General features: G+C 43.5%; 1 protein-coding gene across 2 annotated transcripts in view; it reads right to left on the bottom strand.

Moving 5' to 3' along the window:
- Nucleotides 1-23,750, bottom strand: part of USP16 (ubiquitin specific peptidase 16) — a 181,268-nt gene that overhangs the window by 22,229 nt on the left and 135,289 nt on the right. For both annotated transcript variants that reach the window (XM_053705988.1, XM_053705989.1), the window contains 2 exons: nt 1,868-1,962; nt 1,322-1,408 (listed from right to left, as the gene is read on the bottom strand). In XM_053705988.1, the coding sequence (XP_053561963.1) occupies nt 1,322-1,408; nt 1,868-1,962 (182 nt within the window). The remainder of the gene's footprint in view (nt 1-1,321; nt 1,409-1,867; nt 1,963-23,750) is intronic.

Consider the following 23,750-nt stretch of genomic DNA (forward strand, 5'->3'; position numbering starts at 1 on the left):
CGCCCATCGTGGGCATCACACAAGACTTCTCCCGGTCGGTCTATATTAACTAAGTGAACCGCCGGGAAAATTAAACCACCATTAGCCGCAATAAAACTTTAAAGCCCCAGTGCCTTCTTTCAGCTGTCAATACCAAAGAGCCTCCCCTGAGCCCTTGAATGTGTCCCTGAATAAAGTGCCCCCTTTTTTATTCTGAGTCTCTACCCCCAGAAAATAAAGAAAGCACTTACCTCCTCATCTGCCTGACAGCAAGGCAGCACTCAGGTTTGAGAGGTCCTCTCCCTCCCATGGACCTGTGAAAAGAAAGAACTGACTGAGTAATATTATCCAGTCTGTCAGGGTTAGGGCAGCATTAGTATATGGGAGGCGCAGTGAGACTTATGTCCCACAAGTTCCCCTTGCTCTAAAGACATCACTACTCTACTGTAGAGACTGATATGGACTACGGCTACACCCTAGGACAAAGCAGCACAATCTAGCACCACTTTGAAAATAATAAAATCTTGATTGAAGAATCTTTTTCTAACACCTAACTTTACCACTTCCTTGCTCTAATGTTGGCAAAGAGAATGACTAGAGTGGGAGGGAAGGGAGGTGATATTTAACAGCTTTGCTGTGGTGCTCTTTGCCGCCTCCTGCTGGGCAGGAGTGATATTCCCACTAGTAATTATATGATCCGTGGACTCATCATGTCATTAAAAAGAAAGACACTTTTTAAAAAAAATACCTTTGCGTTATGGTCAGCATAACGGCGATCCTCCGCACAAAGCTCCTGCTTTCATTACCTTATCGATGACGAATCTGGCTTCCTTCAATCGTTGCGTTGCCCCACGAGCTGGACGCCAAATGGGGCACACAATGTTTGGAGGAAACCGAATTTGATATGGCTCTGCTAAAGAAAGCAGGAGCTGTGGGCGGAGGATTGGCGTTATGTTTAACATAGGTAAGTATTTTAAAAAAAATAAGTGTCTTTATAAACTTTAATGAAATAAAGTGTCCCTGTTTTAAAGATTACTTTCTGACCCTGGGCTTTAATTCATTAAAGTTTACATTCACTTTAAAGAGACATAAGTATGCAGCCAACACAGCCCGGCTAAAATGTCAGTTGAATTATTTAACAGGAGTGGAAAGTGCTGCTGTCAGGGATACTTTACATCACAGTGCTTGTGCAAACGACAATATTTATTAAAAATGAATATTAGAAAAGGTGTTTAATACAATTTGTGCCATTTAAAAATTGATTATGACTATAGCATTTAGCCAGTGTGGCTAATAATTAAAGGGACATGAAACCTCACAATTCACACAGTGAATCACTTACCTTACATTTTGTAGTACAAAATGGAGAAAGGTCTATCACTTCAGGAAATTTGACATGCCTATTAATTTTATGAAGATTAAAACCATGCTAGAGACCAGAAAAAGAGAGGAAAATCAAGGAAATTAAGTTGTACAGATGTATACTGTTAATCTTTAAGTGAGCAAATATGGTAAACATTTTATATAGTGTTAAAATAAAAACTGCAGTAATTCAACATAGATTTGTGAAACAAATAGAAAAAACACATTCAGCATAATTCTCCCTCCAAAAAAAAAAAAAAGATACAATTATTGATTATAAACAAACATTTGATTAAGGATTTACTATGTACTAAGTATTGCCGCCCCCTTTAACATATTTATTATATTATACTGTTTTATGGGGGGGTGGAGGTGGTATGAAAATGAAAACAAAAATGAATGACTGCAAATTAAGAAGTTAAATGTGCAGTATCTTGTAACACATACTCCTTAAACAGGGCTGTAAAAAAGCAGATTCAATTTGGCAATAGAAAAAATTGCCATGTTGCTTTAGAACGGACCTTACCTGTTGAAATCTTTTCAAATGAAGAGTAAGGACAGGCGGAGGGAGTGAAACCAGCATTTGCTTTTTAGCATTTGTGTACACATGCTTCTGTACACCTGAAAAGGAACAGAATAAAACTGCTGTAATCTAGAGTGACAGTGATACAGAATAATATGAGCTTCGGTTTTATACAATGCATTTAAACACCATATGTTTCCCTTTCTTGTCCTTCCCAAAACCAAACAGACAGCCTTCTGACTGGGCTGTGTCCTCTACTTACCTATCTTAAAGGACCAGTAAGTACAGTAGATTTGCATAATCAACAAATGCATGACAAAGAGACAATGCAATAACACTTAGTCTGAACTTCAAATGAGTAGTAGATTTTTTTTTCAAGTTATGTCTATTACCACTCCCCCGTATCATGTGACAGCTATCAGCCAATCACATATGCATATACGTATATTCTGTGAATTCTTGCATATGCTCAGTAGGAGCTGGTGATTTAAAAAGTGTAAATATAAAAAGACTGTGCACAGAAGTAAATTGTAAAGTTGTTTAAAATGACATGGTCCATCTGATTCATGCAAGTTTGATTTTGACTAAAGTATCCTTTCAATAAAGAGCGGCCAATAATTAGTCAGCAAAAATGCCGTTATGGGAAGTGACAAAATATTGTCTATGGGAGATTACTCAGGAGTGTCCCGACTTTTTTTTTTTTTTTTGCTTACATGAAGTATATTTTTGCGCTTTGGTTAAACACTAGAACCGGTACCATATGTATACACATATACACTAGGTACTGCCTGAGAGGACAGACAGCGAGGAAAGCAGAGAATTCCAACTGATAACAGGTTAGAAAAGTCTGCAATAAACACAGAGAAAAAAAAAAAGTGATTAACAATTTTTTACTATCATGTCAGCAGTTATATACACACACTATTTGAGAAGGTAGAAACTTTCTGAACATAAAAAGGACAGAAAACCCCAGGGTGTGCGCAATACCTACCTAGGCAGTAGGAACATGCATTTGAATCCTTTGTGAGGATCTGAATTCAGAAGTAGGTAGCTGCTTGTACCCTTCGGATCTTTTTGTAGTCTGATTGATTCTAGTGAAAGATTTGCACATACAGTATCTTAGTGTGGGTGATTTTTCCCCCAAATCAATCCAGCTACGAAAAGATGCGAACAGCCACCTACTTCACGAAAGATCCAAATGCATCTCTCTAATAGGCAGTGTCCTCTTCAATTCCTATTTAGGGCTCAATTTATCGGAAAGGGGCGTACATATTCACCCGTCCACCTGGCTTCTCCTCTGCTCTCGTGCGCAACCCTGCCCACGCACAGGCTGTCAATCTCCGTGGTAGGAAGAGACTGGGGAGATTGAAATTCTCCACCTAAGAGGTGGAGAACACGGTAGGGAAGCAGCGGTCTGATGATAAATCCTAACTGCAGGTTTGCTTGTGTGAAACTGCATTCAAAGTGGAGAAAAGGGCTTGATAAATCGAGCCCCTGATGGGAACACTACCCAGCTGATTTTATTAACCACACGGGTGAAATTAAAGCCAATATTAAGCTAAAAACATTAAATTTATATAGAGCTGCAACAACTAATCGTCATAATCGATAATAATCGATTATGAAAATAGTTGTCAACAAATCTCATAATCGATTAGTTGGTTTTTCAACCTTTAAGTATATATTAGTTCGTTTTAGAGCGGACTAGATATTTCCCCTAACCTTATAGCTGGTTATTTACCATTGCATATAGATATTCAAGATATTTTTATGTTAGAATGAAGTCAAGGGTTACTTTATTGAGAGGCCCCTTGCCAAGGTAGAAAACACTTAGCATTGGTGAAGAGCTAACAAAGATAAATATCCCAGTTTGGTGAAATTGGCAAAACCCTACTTATACACCTCAACAGCCTTTTCTCTGCTGCAGGAAATATAGCTGCAAACAGAGAACCAGACTTAGCCAGAAGCATGTGGACATGTTGAGATTTTTGAATTCCAAAGAGTGAATAACAGAATGTTATTAACAGTGGCCTAGATTTAGAGTTGGGCGGTAGCCGTCAAAACCAGTGTTAGAGGCTCCTAACGCTGGTTTTTACCGCCCGCTGGTATTTGGAGTCAGTCAGGAAAGGGTCTAACGCTCACTTTGCAGCCGAGACTTTTCCATACCGCAGATCCCCCTACCCCATTTGCGTATCCTATCTTTTCAATGGGATCTTTCTAACGCCGGTATTTAGAGTCGTGGCTGTAGTGAGCGTTAGAAATCTAACGACAAAACTCCAGCCGCAGAAAAAAGTCAGTAGTTAAGAGCTTTCTGGGCTAACGCCGGTTTATAAAGCTCTTAACTACTGTGCTCTAAAGTACACTAACACCCATAAACTACCTATGTACCCCTAAACCGAGGTCCCCCCACATCGCCGCCACTCTATTAACATTTTTTAACCCCTAATCTGCTGCTCCGTACACCGCCGCCAGCTACGTTATCCCTATGTACCCCTAATCTGCTGCCCCTAACATCGCCGACCACTATGTTATATTTATTAACCCCTAATCTGCCGCCCCCGCTATCGCTGACACCTGCATATTATTATTAACCCCTAATCTGCCGCTCCGTACACCGCCGCAACCTACATTATCCCTATGTACCCCTAATCTGCTGCCCCTAACACAGCCGACCCCTATATTATATTTATTAACCCCTAATCTGCCGCCCCAAACGTCGCATCCACCTACCTACAATAATTAACCCCTAATCTGCCGACCGGACCACACCGCTACTATAATAAATGTATTAACCCCTAAAGCTAAGTCTAACTCTAACCCTAACACCCCCTAACTTAAATATAATTTATATCTAATGAAATAAATTAACTATTATTAAATAAATTATTCCTATTTAAAGCTAAATACTTACCTGTAAAATAAACCCTAATATAGCTACAATATAAATTATAATTATATTGTAGCTATTTTAGGATTAATATTTATTTTACAGGCAACTTTGTATTTATTTTAACTAGGTACAATAGCTATTAAATAGTTATTTACTATTTAATAGTTACCTAGTTAAAATAATTACAAAATTACCTGTAAAATAAATCCTAACCTAAGTTACAATTAAACCTAACACTACACTATCAATAAATTAATTAAATACAATACCTACAAATAAATACAATGAAATAAACTAACTAAAGTACAAAAAATAAAAAAGAACTAAGTTACAAAAAATAAAAAAATATTTACAAACATCAGAAAAATATTACAACAATGTTAAACTAATTACACCTACTCTAAGCCCCCTAATAAAATAACAAAGCCCCCCAAAATAAAAAAATGCCCTACCCTATTCTAAATTAAAAAAGTTCAAAGCTCTTTTACCTTACCAGCCCTGAAAAGGGACATTTGCGGGGCATGCCCCAAAGAATTCAGCTCTTTTGCCTGTAAAAAAAACACATACAATACACCCCCCCAAACATTACAACCCACCACCCACATACCCCTAATCTAACCCAAACCCCCCTTAAATAAACCTAACACTAAGCCCCTGAAGATCTTCCTACCTTATCTTCACCTCGCCGGGTATCACACCGATCCGTCCTGGCTCCGATGTCTTCATCCAAGCCCAAGCAGGGGGCTGAAGATGTCCATGATCCGGCTGAAGTCTTCATCCAAGCGGGAGCTGAAGAGGTCCATGATCCGACTGAAGTCTTCTATCAAGCGGCATCTTCAATCTTCTTTCTTCCGGATCCATGTTCATCCCGCCGACGCGGAACATCCATCTTCACCGACGACTTCCCGACGAATGACGGTTCCTTTAAGGGACGTCATCCAAGATGGCGTCCCTCGAATTCCGATTGGCTGATAGGCTGATGGAATCAGCCAATCAGATTCAAGTTCAATCCGATTGGCTGATCCAATCAGCCAATCAGATTGAGATCGCATTCTATTGGCTGTTCCGATCAGCCAATAGAATGCAAGCTCAATCTGATTGGCTGATCGGATCAGCCAATCGGATTGAACTTGATTCTGATTGGCTGATTCCATCAGCCAATCAGAATTTTCCTACCTTAATTCCGATTGGCTGATAAAATCCTATCAGCCAATCGGAATTCGAGGGACGCCATCTTGGATGACGTCCCTTAAAGGAACAGTCATTCGTCGGGAAGTCGTCGGTGAAGATGGATGTTCCGCGTCGGCGGGATGAACATGGATCCGGAAGAAAGTAGATTGAAGATGCCGCTTGATAGAAGACTTCAGCCGGATCATGGACATCTTCAGACCCCCACTTGGGCTTGGATCAAGACATCGGAGCCAGGACGGATCGGTGTGATACCCGGCAAGGTGAAGATAATGTAGGAAGATCTTCAGGGGCTTAGTGTTAGGTTTATTTAAGGGGGGGTTTGGGTTAGATTAGGGGTATGTGGGTGGTGGATTGTAATGTTGGGGGGGTATTGTATGTGTTTTTTTTACAGGCAAAAGAGCTGAATTCTTTGGGGCATGCCCCGCAAATGGCCCTTTTCAGGGCTGGTAAGGTAAAAGAGCTTTGAACTGTTTTAATTTAGAATAGGGTAGGGCATTTTTTTTATTTTGGGGGGCTTTGTTATTTTATTAGGGGGCTTAGAGTAGGTGTAATTAGTTTAACATTGTTGTAATATTTTTAAATATTTTTTTATTTTTTGTAACAGTTCTTTTTTATTTTTTGTACTTTAGTTAGTTTATTTAATTGTATTTATTTGTAGGTATTGTATTTAATTAATTTATTGATAGTGTAGTGTTAGGTTTAATTGTAGATAATTGTAGGTATTGTATTTAATTAATTTATTGATAGTGTAGTGTTAGGTTTAATTGTAACTTAGGTTAGGATTTATTTTACAGGTAATTTTGTAATTATTTTAACTATTTTAGCTATTAAATAGTTATTAACTATTTAATAGCTATTGTACCTGGTTAAAATAATTACAAAGTTGCCTGTAAAATAAATATTAATCCTAAAATAGCTACAATATAATTATAATTTATATTGTAGCTATATTAGGGTTTATTTTACAGGTAAGTATTTAGCTTTAAATAGGAATAAGTTATTTAATAAGAGTTAATTTATTTTGTTAGATTTAAATTATATTTAAGTTAGGGGGGTGTTAGGGTTAGGGTTAGACTTAGCTTTAGGGGTTAATACATTTATTATAGTAGCGGTGAGATCCGGTCGGCAGATTAGGGGTTAATAATTGTAGGTAGGTAGGTAGGTGGAGGCGACGTTGGGGGCGGCAGATTAGGGGTTAATAAATATAATATAGGGGTCGGCGGTGTTGGGGGCAGCAGATTAGGGGTACATAGGGATAACGTAGCTGGCGGCGGTGTACGGAGCGGCAGATTAGGGGTTAATAATAATATGCAGGGGTCAGCGATAGCGGGGGCGACAGATTAGGGGTTAATAAGTGTAAGGTTAGGGGTGTTTAGACTCGGGGTTCATGTTAGGGTGTTAGGTGCAGACTTAGGAAGTGTTTCCCCATAGGAAACAATGTAGCTGCGTTAGGAGCTGAACGCTGCTTTTTTGCAGGTGTTAGGTTTTTTTTTTCAGCTCAAACAGCCCCATTGTTTCCTATGGGGAAATCGTGCACGAGCACGTTTTTGAAGCTGGCCGCGTCCGTAAGCAACGCTGGTATCTAGAGTTGCAGTGGCGGTAAATATGCTCTACGCTCCCTTTTGGAGCCTAACGCAGCCCTTCTGTGAACTCTAAATACCAGCGGTATTTAAAAGGTGCGGGAGAAAAAAAGCCAGCGTAGCTAATGCATCCCTTTGGCCGCAGAACTCTAAATCTAGCCGAGTGATAGTCTAACTCTTTCTAGTTCTACCTCTTTTCAAACAGTTTGTGGTTTTGTTTTGTTTAATTATAAAACTGTGCTCTGCTGCTTAAAAATTGAAGAAACAGTTGTGTTAATGTAAAGTTTTAGTCTGAAGTTTATATTTGTAACACTCATTATGTGGATTTTATTTAAAACATAGAAAACTATTATTGATTCTCTTTTTATCCAATTAATCGAAAAAATAATCGGCTGATTAATCGATTATGAAAATAATTGTTAGTTGCAGCCCTAAATTACCTGGCTACTTCATAATGCCACCCGGCTGGCAATATTTTCTGAGGAGAACACTGCTAGGTATCACTTAGCCGTATATTATGAGAAGTAAACTGGAAAGTTTTTTTATTTTTTAAATTGTACGCTCTAAAAAAACATAATTTATGTAAGAACTTACCTGATAAATTAATTTATTTCATAGTGGCAAGAATCCATGAGCTAGTGACGTATGGGATATACATTCCTACCAGGAGGGGGCAAAGTTTCCCAAACCTCAAAATGCCTATAAATACACCTCCCACCACACAAATACTTCAGTTTTAACGTATAGCCAAGTAGTGAGGTGAAAAAAGGAGTAAAAAAGCATACAAAAAGAGGAACTGGAAAAAAATTAATGTGCTTTTGTACTAAAAAATCATAACCACCAAAAAAGGGTGGGTGCAGTGGTGACTGTAGTTTAAAAATAAAAAACACCTGCCTAAAAATGACAGGGCGGGCCGTGGACTGGATACACCACAAGAGAAAGAAATTTATCAGGTAAGCATAAATTTTGTTTTCTCTTGTAAAGGTGTATCCAGTCCACGGGTTCATCCATTACTTGTGGGATACCAATACCAAAGCTTTAGGACACGGATGAAGGGAGGGACAAGGCAGGCACTAAAACGGAGGGCACCACTGCCTGTAAGACCTTTCTCCCAAAAATAGCCTCTGAAGAAGCAAAAGTATTGAATTTGTAGAATTTAGAAAAAGTATGAAGCGAAGACCAAGTCGCCACCTTACAAATCTGTTCAACAGAGGCCTCATTTTTAAAAGCCCATGTGGAAGCCACCGCTCTAGTGGAATGAGCTGTAATTCTTTCAGGAGGCTGCTGGCCAGCAGTCTCATAAGCTAAGCGGATTATGCTTCTTAGCCAAAAAGAAAGAAAAGTTGCCGAAGCCTTTTGGCCTCTCCTCTGTCCAGAGTAGACAACAAACAAAGCAGATGTTTGACGAAAATCCTTCGTAGCTTGTAAATAAAACTTTAAAGCACGAACCACATCAAGATTGTGTAAAAGACGTTCCTTCTTTGAGGAAGGATTAGGACATAATGAAGGAACAACAATCTCCTGATTGATATTATTATTAGATACTACCTTAGGAAGAAACCCAGGTTTGGTACACAAAACTACCTTATCTGCATGGAAAATCAGATAACGAGAATCACACTGTAAGGCAGATAACTCCGAAACTCTTCGAGCCGAGGAGATAGCTACTAAAAACAGAACTTTCCAAGATAAAAGTTTATTATCTATGGAATGCAAAGGTTCAAACGGAACCCCTTGAAGAACTTTAAGAACTAAATTTAAACTCCATGGCGGAGCAACAGGTTTAAACATAGGCTTGATTCTAACTAAAGCCTGACAAAAATGCCTGAACGTCTGGAACCTCAGCCAGACGTTTGTGCAAAAGAATAGACAGAGCAGAAATCTGTCCCTTTAAGGAACTAGCAGATAATCCTTTCTCCAATCCCTCTTGGAGAAAGGATAAGATTCTAGGAATCCTGACTTTACTCCATGAGTAACCCTTGGATTCACACCAGTGAAAATATTTACACCATATCTTATGATAGATTTTCCTGGTGACAGGCTTTCAAGCCTGAATTAAGGTATCAATGACCGAATCCGAAAAACCACGCTTCGATAGAATCAAGCGTTTAATCTCCAAGCAGTCAGACGCAGAGAATTTATTTGGATGTTTGAAAGGACCTTGAAGTAGAAGGTCCTGCCTTAGCGGTAGAGTCCATGGTGGAAAGGATGACATGTCCACCAGATCTGCATACCAAGTCCTGCGTGGCCACGCAGGAGCTATCAAAATCACCGAAGCTCTCTCCTGCTTGATCTTGGCAATCAGCCGAGGGAGCAGAGGAAACGGTGGAAACACATAAGCCAGGCTGAAGGACCAGGGCGCTGCTAGAGCATCTGTCAGCGCTGCCTTGGGGTCCCTGGACCTGGACCCGTAACGAGGAAGCTTGGCGTTCTGACGAGACGCCATGAGATCCAGTTCTGGTTTGCCCCATAGTTGAATCAACTGGGCAAATACCTCCGGATGGAGCTCCCACTCCCCCGGATGAAAAGTCTGCCGACTTAAAAAATCTGCCTCCCAGTTCTCTACTCCTGGGATATGGATAGCTGAAAGATGGCAAGAGTGAACCTCTGCCCATAGAATTATCTTGGAAACCTCCAACATTGCCAGGGGGCTTCTTGTTCCCCCCTGATGGTTGATATAGGCCACAGTCGTGATATTGTCCGACTGAAATCTGATGAACCTGACCTCCGCTAGCTGAGGCCAAGCCTGAAGAGCATTGAATATCGCTCTTAGTTCTAGAATGTTTATCGGAAGGAGGGCTTCCTCCTGAGACCACAAGCCCTGAGCCTTCAGGGACTTCCAGACTGCGCCCCAGCCCAGAAGGCCGACATCTGTCGTTACTGTAGTCCATTCTGGCCTGCGGAAGCTCATTCCCATGGACAGATGGACCCGAGATAGCCACCAGAGAAGATAATCCCTGGTATCCTGATCCAGATTTAGCAGTGGGGACAAATCTGTGTAATCCCGATTCCACTGACTGAGCATGCAAAGTTGCAGCGGTCTGAGATGTAGGCGGGCAAACGGAACTATGTCCATTGCCACTACCATTAAGCCGATTACTTCCATACACTGAGCCACACTGAGCCACTGACGGCTGAGAAGTGGAATAAAGAGCATGACAACCTGACTTCTGTCAGAAAAATCTTAATTTCTACTGAATCTATCAGAGTTCCTAGGAAGGAAACCCTTGTGAGAGGGGAGAGAGAACTCTTTTCTTCGTTCACCTTCCACCCGTGAGACCTCAGGAATGACAGCACAATGTCCGTATGGGACTTGGCGATTTGAAAAGTCGACGCCTGTATCAGAATGTCGTCTAGGTAAGGAGCCACCACTATGCCTCGTGGCCTTAGAACCGCCAGTAGGGACCCTAGAACCTTTGTAAAGATTCTTGGTGCCGTGGCTAACCCGAAAGGAAGAGCCACAAATTGGTAATGCCTGTCTAGGAAGGCAAACCTGAGAAACCGATGATCTCTGTGTATCGGAATGTGGAGATAAGCATCCTTTAGATCCACGGTAGTCATATTGATCCTCCTGGATAATAGGTAGGATGGTTCGAATAGTCTCCATCTTGAAGGATGGGACCCTGAGAAATTTGTTTAGGATCTTGAGATCCAAGATTGGTCTGAAAGTTCCCTCTTTTTTGGGAACTATGAACAGATTTGAATAGAATCCCTGCCCCTGTTCCTCCCTTGGAACTGGGTGGATCACTCCCATGACCAGAAGGTCTTGAACACAACGTAAGAATGCCTCTCTCTTTATCTGGTTTGCAGATAATTGGGAGAGATAAAATCTCCCCTTTGGAGATGAGGCTTTGAAATACAGAAGATATCCCTGAGAAACAATCTCCAGAGCCCAGGGATCCTGGACGTCTCTTGCCCAAGCCTGGGCAAAGAGAGAAAGTCTGCCCCCAACTAGATCCGGTCCCGGATCGGGGGCTACTCCTTCATGCTGTCTTAGAGGCAGCAGCAGGCTTTTTGGCCTTCTTTCCCTTGTTCCAAGCCTGATTAGGTCTCCAGACTGGCTTGGACTGGGCAAAATTTCCTTCTTGTTTTGCAGCAGAGGAAGTTGAAGCTGCGCCACTCTTGAAGTTTCGAAAGGAACGAAAATTGGTCTGTTTGGTTCTTGATTTGTTGGACCTATCCTGGGGAAGGGCGTGGCCTTTTCCTCCAGTAATATCAGAAATGATCTCCTTCAATCCAGGCCCGAATAGGGTCTGCCCTTTGAAGGGGATGTTAAGAAGCTTAGACTTTGAAGTAATGTCAGCTGACCAGGATTTAAGCCATAGCGCCCTACGTGCCTGAATGGCAAAACCTGAATTCTTAGCCGTTAGCTTTGTTAAATGAAAAACGGTGTCAGAAATAAATGAATTGGCTAACTTAAGAGTTTTAAGCCTGTCTAGGATATCATCCAACGGGGACTCCACCTATAGAGCCTCTTCAAGAGACTCAAACCAGAAAGCCGCTGCAGAAGTGACTGGGGCAATGCATGCAAGAGGCTGGAGAATAAAACCTTGTTGTATAAAGATTTTCTTAAGGAAACCCTCTAGTTTTTTATCCATTGGATCTAGGAAAGCACAACTGTCCTCGACAGGAATAGTTGTACGTTTAGCTAGGGTAGAGACTGCTCCCTCAACCTTAGGGACCGTCTGCCACGAGTCCCATGTAGCGGCATCTATGGGAAACATCTTTTTAAAGGCAGGAGGGGGAGAGAACGGTACACCTGGTCTATCCCATTTCTTTGTAATAATTTCTGAAAACCTCTTAGGGATTGGAAAAACATCAGTGTAAACAGGCACAGCAAAGTATTTGTCCATTTTACACAACTTCTCTGGGACTACAATGGTGTCACAGTCATCCAGAGTCGCTAAAACCTCCCTGAGCAACACGCGGAGGTGTTCAAGTTTAAATTTAAATGCTGTCATTTCAGAGTCAGACTGAAGTAACGCCTTCCCTGAATCAGAAATGTCACCCACAGATAGAAGCTCTCCTGCTTCGGCTTCTGTACATTGTGAGGGTATATCAGACATAGGTACTAAAGCGTCAGAAAGCTCTGTATTTATTCTAGCCCCAGAGCTGTCTCGCTTACCTTGTAACCCTGGCAGTTTGGACAATACCTCTGTGAGAGTATGATTCATAACTGCCGCCATGTCCTGTAAAGTAAACGCATTGGACGCGCCAGATTTACTTGGCGTCATTTGAGCGGGAGTTATAGGTTTTGACACATGGGGAGAGTTAGATGGCATAATCTCCCTTTTGTCAGTCTGAGAAACCCCTGGTGATAAATCTTTAAAAGCCATAATATGGTCTATATAACTTATAGAAAGGTCAATGCATATGGTACACATTCTAATAGGGGGTTCCACAATGGCTTCTAAACATAATGAACAAGGAGTTTCTTTTATGTCATACATGTTTAACAGACTAGTAATGAGACCAGCAAGCTTGGAAAACACTTTAATAAATGTGAAAAGCAATTAAACAAAAATGGTACTGTACCTTTAAGAGAAAAAAACTACCATATAAACTACAAATCAGTGTTAAAAAGCAGTAAACTCTACGAAATGTTTACAGTGTATATAAGAGACTAAAGCAGCATTGGACCCACTTGCAAATGGATGATTAACCCCTTAGGCCCCAAACCGGATTAGAAAAACGGTAACACCGCTAAAAAACAGTCAAACACACTGCCACAGCTCTACTGTGGCTCCTACCTGCCCTTAAACACGATTTTTGCAGGAAAGAACCCCTCTATAGTGGTCCTAGATGCCAGAGGACTCCTTTAGGGAAGCTGGATGTCTCAGTCTGTATAACTGCGCATAAAGTGTGCGAAAAACAGAATTTATGTTTACCTGATAAATTACTTTCTCAAACGGTGTGTCCGGTCCACGGCGTCATCCTTACTTGTGGGATATTCTCCTCCCCAACAGGAAATGGCAAAGAGCCCAGCAAAGCTGGTCACATGATCCCTCCTAGGCTCCGCCTTCCCCAGTCATTCGACCGACGTAAAGGAGGAATATTTGCATAGGAGAAATCATATGATACCGTGGTGACTGTAGTTAAAGAAAATAAATTATCAGACCTGATTAAAAAACCAGGGCGGGCCGTGGACCGGACACACCGTTGGAGAAAGTAATTTATCAGGTAAACATAAATTCTGTTTTCTCCAACATAGGTGTGTCCGGTCCACGGCGTCATCCTTACTTGTGGGAACCAATACCAAAGCTTTAGGACACGGATGAAGGGAGGGAGCAAATCAGGTCACCTAGATGGAAGGCACCACGGCTTGCAAAACCTTTCTCCCAAAAATAGCCTCAGAAGAAGCAAAAGTATCAAATTTGTAAAATTTAGTAAAAGTGTGCAGTGAAGACCAAGTCGCTGCCTTACATATCTGATCAACAGAAGCCTCGTTCTTGAAGGCCCATGTGGAAGCCACAGCCCTAGTAGAATGAGCTGTGATTCTTTCAGGAGGCTGCCGTCCGGCAGTCTCGTAAGCCAATCTGATGATGCTTTTAATCCAAAAAGAGAGAGAGGTAGAAGTTGTTTTTTGACCTCTCCTTTTACCAGAATAAACAACAAACAAAGAAGATGTTTGTCTAAAATCCTTTGTAGCATCTAAATAGAATTTTAGAGCACGAACTACATCCAAATTGTGCAACAAACGTTCCTTCTTTGAAACTGGATTCGGACACAAAGAAGGCACGACTATCTCCTGGTTAATGTTTTTGTTAGAAACAACTTTCGGAAGAAAACCAGGTTTAGTACGTAAAACCACCTTATCTGCATGGAACACCAGATAAGGAGGAGAACACTGCAGAGCAGATAATTCTGAAACTCTTCTAGCAGAAGAAATTGCAACCAAAAACAAAACTTTCCAAGATAATAACTTAATATCAACGGAATGTAAGGGTTCAAACGGAACCCCCTGAAGAACTGAAAGAACTAAATTGAGACTCCAAGGAGGAGTCAAATGTTTGTAAACAGGCTTGATTCTAACCAGAGCCTGAACAAAGGCTTGAACATCTGGCACAGCTGCCAGCTTTTTGTGAAGTAACACAGACAAGGCAGAAATCTGTCCCTTCAAAGAACTTGCAGATAATCCTTTCTCCAAACCTTCTTGAAGAAAGGATAGAATCTTAGGAATTTTTACCTTGTCCCAAGGGAATCCTTTAGATTCACACCAACAGATATATTTTTTCCATATTTTGTGGTAGATGTTTCTAGTTACAGGCTTTCTGGCCTGAACAAGAGTATCAATGACAGAATCTGAGAACCCTCGCTTTGATAAGATCAAGCGTTCAATCTCCAAGCAGTCAGTTGGAGTGAGACCAGATTCGGATGTTCGAACGGACCTTGAACAAGAAGGTCTCGTCTCAAAGGTAGCTTCCATGGTGGAGCCGATGACATATTCACCAGGTCTGTATACCAAGTCCTGCGTGGCCACGCAGGAGCTATCAAGATCACCGATGCCCTCTCCTGATTGATCCTGGCTACCAGCCTGGGGATGAGAGGAAACGGCGGGAATACATAAGCTAGTTTGAAGGTCCAAGGTGCTACTAGTGCATCTACTAGAGTCGCCTTGGGATCCCTGGATCTGGACCCGTAGCAAGGAACCTTGAAGTTCTGACGAGAGGCCATCAGATCCATGTCTGGAATGCCCCACAATTGAGTAATTTGGGCAAAGATTTCCGGATGGAGTTCCCACTCCCCCGGATGAAATGTCTGACGACTCAGAAAATCCGCTACCCAATTTTCCACTCCTGGGATGTGGATTGCAGACAAGTGGCAGGAGTGAGTCTCCGCCCATTGAATGATTTTGGTCACTTCTTCCATCGCCAGGGAACTCCTTGTTCCCCCCTGATGGTTGATGTACGCAACAGTCGTCATGTTGTCTGATTGAAACCGTATGAACTTGGCCTTTGCTAGCTGAGGCCAAGCCTTGAGAGCATTGAATATCGCTCTCAGTTCCAGAATATTTATCGGGAGAAGAGATTCTTCCCGAGACCAAAGACCCTGAGCTTTCAGGGGTCCCCAGACCGCGCCCCAGCCCACCAGACTGGCGTCGGTCGTGACAATGACCCACTCTGGTCTGCGGAAGCTCATCCCCTGTGACAGGTTGTCCAGGGACAGCCACCAACGGAGTGAATCTCTGGTCCTCTGATCTACTTGTATCGTCGGAGACAAGTCTGTATAGTCCCCATTCCACTGACTGAGCATGCACAGTTGTAATGGTCTTAGATGAATTCGCGCAAAAGGAACTATGTCCATTGCCGCTACCATCAAACCTATTACTTCCATGCACTGCGCTATGGAAGGAAGAGGAACAGAATGAAGTATTTGACAAGAGTTTAGAAGTTTTGATTTTCTGGCCTCTGTCAGAAAAATCCTCATTTCTAAGGAGTCTATTATTGTTCCCAAGAAGGGAACCCTTGTTGACGGAGATAGCGAACTTTTTTCTACGTTCACTTTCCACCCGTGAGATCTGAGAAAGGCCAGGACAATGTCCGTGTGAGCCTTTGCTTGTGGAAGGGACGACGCTTGAATCAGAATGTCGTCCAAGTAAGGTACTACTGCAATGCCCCTTGGTCTTAGCACCGCTAGAAGGGACCCTAGTACCTTTGTGAAAATTCTTGGAGCAGTGGCTAATCCGAACGGAAGTGCCACAAACTGGTAATGCTTGTCCAGGAATGCGAACCTTAGGAACCGATGATGTTCCTTGTGGATAGGAATATGTAGATACGCATCCTTTAAATCCACCGTGGTCATGAATTGACCTTCCTGGATGGAAGGAAGAATTGTTCGAATGGTTTCCATTTTGAACGATGGAACCTTGAGAAACTTGTTTAGGATCTTGAGATCTAAGATTGGTCTGAATGTTCCCTCTTTTTTGGGAACTACGAACAGATTGGAGTAGAACCCCATCCCTTGTTCTCCTAATGGAACAGGATGAATCACTCCCATTTTTAACAGGTCTTCTACACAATGTAAGAATGCCTGTTTTTTTATGAGGTCTGAAGACAATTGAGACCTGTGGAACCTCCCCCTTGGGGGAAGCCCCTTGAATTCCAGAAGATAACCTTGGGAGACTATTTCTAGTGCCCAAGGATCCAGAACATCTCTTGCCCAAGCCTGAGCGAAGAGAGAGAGTCTGCCCCCCACCAGATCCGGTCCCGGATCGGGGGCCAACATCTCATGCTGTCTTGGTAGCAGTGGCAGGTTTCTTGGCCTGCTTTCCTTTGTTCCAGCCTTGCATTGGCCTCCAGGCTGGCTTGGCTTGAGAAGTATTACCCTCTTGCTTAGAGGACGTAGCACTTGGGGCTGGTCCGTTTCTGCGAAAGGGACGAAAAACAGAATTTATGTTTACCTGATAAATTACTTTCTCCAACGGTGTGTCCGGTCCACGGCGTCATCCTTACTTGTGGGATATTCTCTTCCCCAACAGGAAATGGCAAAGAGCCCAGCAAAGCTGGTCACATGATCCCTCCTAGGCTCCGCCTTCCCCAGTCATTCGACCGACGTAAAGGAGGAATATTTGCATAGGAGAAATCATATGATACCGTGGTGACTGTAGTTAAAGAAAATAAATTATCAGACCTGATTAAAAAACCAGGGCGGGCCGTGGACCGGATACACCGTTGGAGAAAGTAATTTATCAGGTGTGACAGACCCTTCTGTCAGGACTGAAGGAGTTAATTGTGTTTAGCTAAGAAACTAAATTTCTAAAGACAGAGTTGCTGGCTCCAGCTATAATCTAATTAGTGCTAAGCATTCTATTGTTTGATCACCTCCAGAGAGAAAACGCCTAAGTGATAAGAAGGGCCAAGAGTGTCTTGTGGTTGAAGTGTTTAAGTAATATAATTCTATTGTATCATGTCAAAGGGCTTGTTCCCTCCATGTAATGTACAACAGCCTTTCAACCCCCATCTGGGGGGGGGGGGGTCAGACCTGCATAAATACTAGGCATAGCCTTTAATAAATGACATTCTGTTTTAAACCTGAAACTGGCTGGGTTGTGAATTGCTGATTCCCTATGCAGGACATTGTTCATCTGGTATTAACCCTTGGTATACAGTTGGTACCGTAACATTGGTGGCAAGCGACGGAATGAACCTTATCGCCCAGAAGAGCAACTACACAAGCCAGTAACCTCAGCAAGAGGGGGATTATTACAATACTGACTAAGATGGAAAGAGTACCAAGGACAGAAGGAACCAATGGGCCCAGCATATCAGACAGAACCCCTGAAGAAGCAAGCTTTGATCGGGCGGTTAAAATAAGACTGGCATATTATGGCCCCAACCCATCTGCGGAAATTATCGACCGGGTCATAGCAGCTGTGGAGGCCAACCTACTTCGCCAAAGTAGCGCTGCAGCAGCCCAAGTGGAAAAGAGAAAAGTAAATTTTGCAGCTTTTAAAAACTTCCTGGAAACAGAAGGAGAGATTGATGGGTTCCTTGCGGATTTTGAGAGGCAATGTGCACTACACAAGGTACCCGCAGAGGACTGGGTCATGATATTATCCGGAAAATTATCCGGCCGGGCCAGTGAGGCTTTTCGGGCCATTCCAGATGAGGAAGTCGGGGATTATAATACTGTAAAAGAGGCTCTGCTCTCCAGGTATGCGGTTACACCGGAGGCATACCGGAGGCGGTTCAGAGACACTGTTAAATTAGCTGGTGATTCCTAACTTGAGTGGGCATGTAAGGTGCACCGCACAGCAGCTCACTGGATAGCGGGGTGCCAAGCCGTATCTGGGGAAGAGGTGCTGCAGCTATTCCTGTTGGAACATTGCTTCGACAAGTTACCCGCAGGAGTTCGAGAGTGGATTCGGGACCGTAAACCCTCCACCCTGCATGAAGCGGCTCGCTTGGCAGATGAGTATACGGATGCCCGCAAACTGGACACTGCTACCACTAAGCCCCCTGCTAGAGTGGAGTACAGACCCCCAGTCACCCCAGCAGCTGCCAGTTACCAACCCCCGGCGCACCGCTATACCACACGGCCTCCGGCCACGAACTACCCTCAGAGAGCCCGGTTCAATTCACGGGGCTACTCACAGCCTATTTGGTGCTTTGGATGTAAGCAACTAGGGCACAAAAGACCAGAGTGTCCCCTAAATGCAGCGAACCAAGCACAGTCCTGGAGAAGACCCGCCGGCGGAATCCCACGTAACTCTCAGCCTGCGGCCCGCTACGTAGAGGCGCAAGAATGCTGGAGCATCCTACATGAGGCAGACCTTGTGCAAGCTGCCCACCGGAATAACCGGCAACTGGTTAAAGTGAATGGGAAGAAGGTCAGTGGTCTACGGGATACTGGTGCTACCATGACCTTGCTTCAAAAGAACTTGGTGTCTGAGAAACAGTACACTGGAGACACTGTGGCTGTGAGGGTAGCAGGGGGCGATGTGTTCAGCCTACCTGTTGCCAGGGTACATTTGGATTGGGGAGTGGGCGCTAGACCTGTGAATGTGGGGGTCAAGAAGGACTTACCTGCTGATGTTCTTCTTGGAAATGACTTGGCTCCCCTTGTTTCTGCCTATGCTCCCATGGGTCCCGCTGATGTTAACCCTGTGACTACCCGTGCTCAGATCCGTGCAGCAGAGACTGACCCCCCTGCTGCTAAGCCCCAGGACGCTGAGCTCAGTAAATCTCTATCCGCTATTGATACGTGGAAGTCCCGTTACAATGCGCTGATGAAGGAGAAGAGGAGCGCAGAGGAAAAAGCACGTTTAGAACGTGAATCTCTGCTACACAAGCTGCACCGACAGACTGCAGAAAACACCAGCTTGAGAGTGGGACATGAAACCTTAAAGACAAACTTAGCGACACTTGAGGAGAAGCTGACGCTGGCTCATAGTGAGGTGCAGCAACTCAAGGGCACCCTATGTCAGTATGAAGGGATTATGGATACCTATAAAGAGCAGGTACAGAAAACTCGTAAAGAAGCTGATGGGATTTTGAAGGACTGTTTAGCCCTAGTCTGGGCACTGAGGAAGTTGAACCCTTCTTTGTATGGACAGGAATTCTCTCTCATAACGGGAATACAGATGGATTGTCCTGGCAAACTGACATGCCTACCACCTCCTAGTCCGGTCATCCCCAGGTTGACCCGCCAAAGGGTCAAGCCGGGTCTGCCGGAGTGTTCCACAAGGGGGGAGATATGTGACAGACCCTTCTGTCAGGACTGAAGGAGTTAATTGTGTTTAGCTAAGAAACTAATTTCTAAAGACAGAGTTGCTGGCTCCAGCTATAATCTAATTAGTGCTAAGCATTCTATTGTTTGATCACCTCCAGAGAGAAAACGCCTAAGTGATAAGAAGGGCCAAGAGTGTCTTGTGGTTGAAGTGTTTAAGTAATATAATTCTATTGTATCATGTCAAAGGGCTTGTTCCCTCCATGTAATGTACAACAGCCTTTCAACCCCCATCTGGGGGGGGGGGGGGGGGTCAGACCTGCATAAATACTAGGCATAGCCTTTAATAAATGACATTCTGTTTTAAACCTGAAACTGGCTGGGTTGTGAATTGCTGATTCCCTATGCAGGACATTGTTCATCTGGTATTAACCCTTGGTATACAGTTGGTACCGTAACATCAGGTAAACATAAATTCTGTTTTCTCCAACATAGGTGTGTCCGGTCCACGGCGTCATCCTTACTTGTGGGAACCAATACCAAAGCTTTAGGACACGGATGAAGGGAGGGAGCAAATCAGGTCACCTAGATGGAAGGCACCACGGCTTGCAAAACCTTTCTCCCAAAAATAGCCTCAGAAGAAGCAAAAGTATCAAATTTGTAAAATTTAGTAAAAGTGTGCAGTGAAGACCAAGTCGCTGCCTTACATATCTGATCAACAGAAGCCTCGTTCTTGAAGGCCCATGTGGAAGCCACAGCCCTAGTGGAATGAGCTGTGATTCTTTCAGGAGGCTGCCGTCCGGCAGTCTCGTAAGCCAATCTGATGATGCTTTTAATCCAAAAAGAGAGAGAGGTAGAAGTTGCTTTTTGACCTCTCCTTTTACCAGAATAAACAACAAACAAGGAAGATGTTTGTCTAAAATCCTTTGTAGCATCTAAATAGAATTTTAGAGCACGAACTACATCCAAATTGTGCAACAAACGTTCCTTCTTTGAAACTGGATTCGGACACAAAGAAGGCACGACTATCTCCTGGTTAATGTTTTTGTTAGAAACAACTTTCGGAAGAAAACCAGGTTTAGTACGCAGAACCACCTTATCTGCATGGAACACCAGATAAGGAGGAGAACACTGCAGAGCAGATAATTCTGAAACTCTTCTAGCAGAAGAAATTGCAACCAAAAACAAAACTTTCCAAGATAATAACTTAATATCAACGGAATGTAAGGGTTCAAACGGAACCCCCTGAAGAACTGAAAGAACTAAATTGAGACTCCAAGGAGGAGTCAAAGGTTTGTAAACAGGCTTGATTCTAACCAGAGCCTGAACAAAGGCTTGAACATCTGGCACAGCTGCCAGCTTTTTGTGAAGTAACACAGACAAGGCAGAAATCTGTCCTTTCAAAGAACTTGCAGATAATCCTTTCTCCAAACCTTCTTGAAGAAAGGATAGAATCTTAGGAATTTTTATCTTGTCCCAAGGGAATCCTTTAGATTCACACCAACAGATATATTTTTTCCATATTTTGTGGTAGATGTTTCTAGTTACAGGCTTTCTGGCCTGAACAAGAGTATCAATGACAGAATCTGAGAACCCTCGCTTTGATAAGATCAAGCGTTCAATCTCCAAGCAGTCAGTTGGAGTGAGACCAGATTCGGATGTTCGAACGGACCTTGAACAAGAAGGTCTCGTCTCAAAGGTAGCTTCCATGGTGGAGCCGATGACATATTCACCAGGTCTGCATACCAAGTCCTGCGTGGCCACGCAGGAGCTATCAAGATCACCGATGCCCTCTCCTGATTGATCCTGGCTACCAGCCTGGGGATGAGAGGAAACGGCGGGAATACATAAGCTAGTTTGAAGGTCCAAGGTGCTACTAGTGCATCCACTAGAGTCGCCTTGGGATCCCTGGATCTGGACCCGTAGCAAGGAACCTTGAAGTTCTGACGAGAGGCCATCAGATCCATGTCTGGAATGCCCCACAATTGAGTGATTTGGGCAAAGATTTCCGGATGGAGTTCCCACTCCCCCGGATGAAATGTCTGACGACTCAGAAAATCCGCTTCCCAATTTTCCACTCCTGGAATGTGGATTGCAGACAAGTGGCAGGAGTGAGTCTCCGCCCATTGAATGATTTTGGTCACTTCTTCCATCGCCAGGGAACTCCTTGTTCCCCCCTGATGGTTGATGTACGCAACAGTCGTCATGTTGTCTGATTGAAACCGTATGAACTTGGTCTTTGCTAGCTGAGGCCAAGCCTTGAGAGCATTAAATATCGCTCTCGGTTCCAGAATATTTATCGGGAGAATAGATTCTTCCCGAGACCAAAGACCCTGAGCTTTCAGGGGTCCCCAGACCGCGCCCCAGCCCACCAGACTGGCGTCGGTCGTGACAATGACCCACTCTGGTCTGCGGAAGCTCATCCCCTGTGACAGGTTGTCCAGGGACAGCCACCAACTGAGTGAATCTCTGGTCCTCTGATCTACTTGTATCGTCGGAGACAAGTCTGTATAGTCCCCATTCCACTGACTGAGCATGCACAGTTGTAATGGTCTTAGATGAATTCGCGCAAAAGGAACTATGTCCATTGCCACTACCATCAAACCTATTACTTCCATGCACTGCGCTATGGAAGGAAGAGGAACAGAATGAAGTATTTGACAAGAGTTTAGAAGTTTTGATTTTCTGGCCTCTGTCAGAAAAATCCTCATTTCTAAGGAGTCTATTATTGTTCCCAAGAAGGGAACCCTTGTTGACGGAGATGGAGAACTTTTTTCTACGTTCACTTTCCACCCGTGAGATCTGAGAAAGGCCAGGACAATGTCCGTGTGAGCCTTTGCTTGTGGAAGGGACGACGCTTGAATCAGTATGTCGTCCAAGTAAGGTACTACTGCAATGCCCCTTGGTCTTAGCACCGCTAGAAGGGACCCTAGTACCTTTGTGAAAATTCTTGGAGCAGTGGCTAATCCGAACGGGAGTGCCACAAACTGGTAATGCTTGTCCAGAAATGCGAACCTTAGGAACCGATGATGTTCCTTGTGGATAGGAATATGTAGATACGCATCCTTTAAATCCACCGTGGTCATGAATTGGCCTTCCTGGATGGAAGGAAGAATTGTTCGAATGGTTTCCATTTTGAACGATGGAACCTTGAGAAACTTGTTTAGGATCTTGAGATCTAAGATTGGTCTGAATGTTCCCTCTTTTTTGGGAACTACGAACAGATTGGAGTAGAACCCCATCCCTAGTTCTCCTAATGGAACAGGATGAATCACTCCCATTTTTAACAGGTCTTCTACACAATGTAAGAATGCCTGTCTTTTTATGTGGTCTGAAGACAATTGAGACCTGTGGAACCTCCCCCTTGGGGGAAGCCCCTTGAATTCCAGAAGATAACCTTGGGAGACTATTTCTAGCGCCCAAGGATCCAGAACATCTCTTGCCCAAGCCTGAGCGAAGAGAGAGAGTCTGCCCCCCACCAGATCCGGTCCCGGATCGGGGGCCAACATCTCATGCTGTCTTGGTAGCAGTGGCAGGTTTCTTGGCCTGCTTACCTTTGTTCCAGCCTTGCATTGGCCTCCAGGCTGGCTTGGCTTGAGAAGTATTACCCTCTTGCTTAGAGGACGTAGCACTTGGGGCTGGTCCGTTTCTGCGAAAGGGACGAAAATTAGGTTTATTTTTGGCCTTGAAAGACCTATCCTGAGGAAGGGCGTGGCCCTTGCCCCCAGTGATATCGGAAATAATCTCTTTCAAGTCAGGGCCAAACAGCGTTTTCCCCTTGAAAGGAATGTTAAGCAATTTGTTCTTGGAAGACGCATCCGCTGACCAAGATTTTAGCCAAAGCGCTCTTCGTGCCACAATAGCAAAACCAGAATTTTTCGCCGCTAACCTAGCCAATTGCAAAGTGGCGTCTAGGGTGAAAGAGTTAGCCAATTTGAGAGCAGGAATTCTGTCCATAATCTCCTCATAAGAAGAATCTTTATTGAGCGCCTTTTCTAGTTCATCGAACCAGAAACACGCTGCTGTAGTGACAGGAACAATGCATGAAATTGGTTGT

The sequence above is a fragment of the Bombina bombina genome, chromosome 3, assembly GCF_027579735.1.
Source record: "Bombina bombina isolate aBomBom1 chromosome 3, aBomBom1.pri, whole genome shotgun sequence".
NCBI classification, from domain to species: Eukaryota; Metazoa; Chordata; class Amphibia; order Anura; family Bombinatoridae; genus Bombina; species Bombina bombina.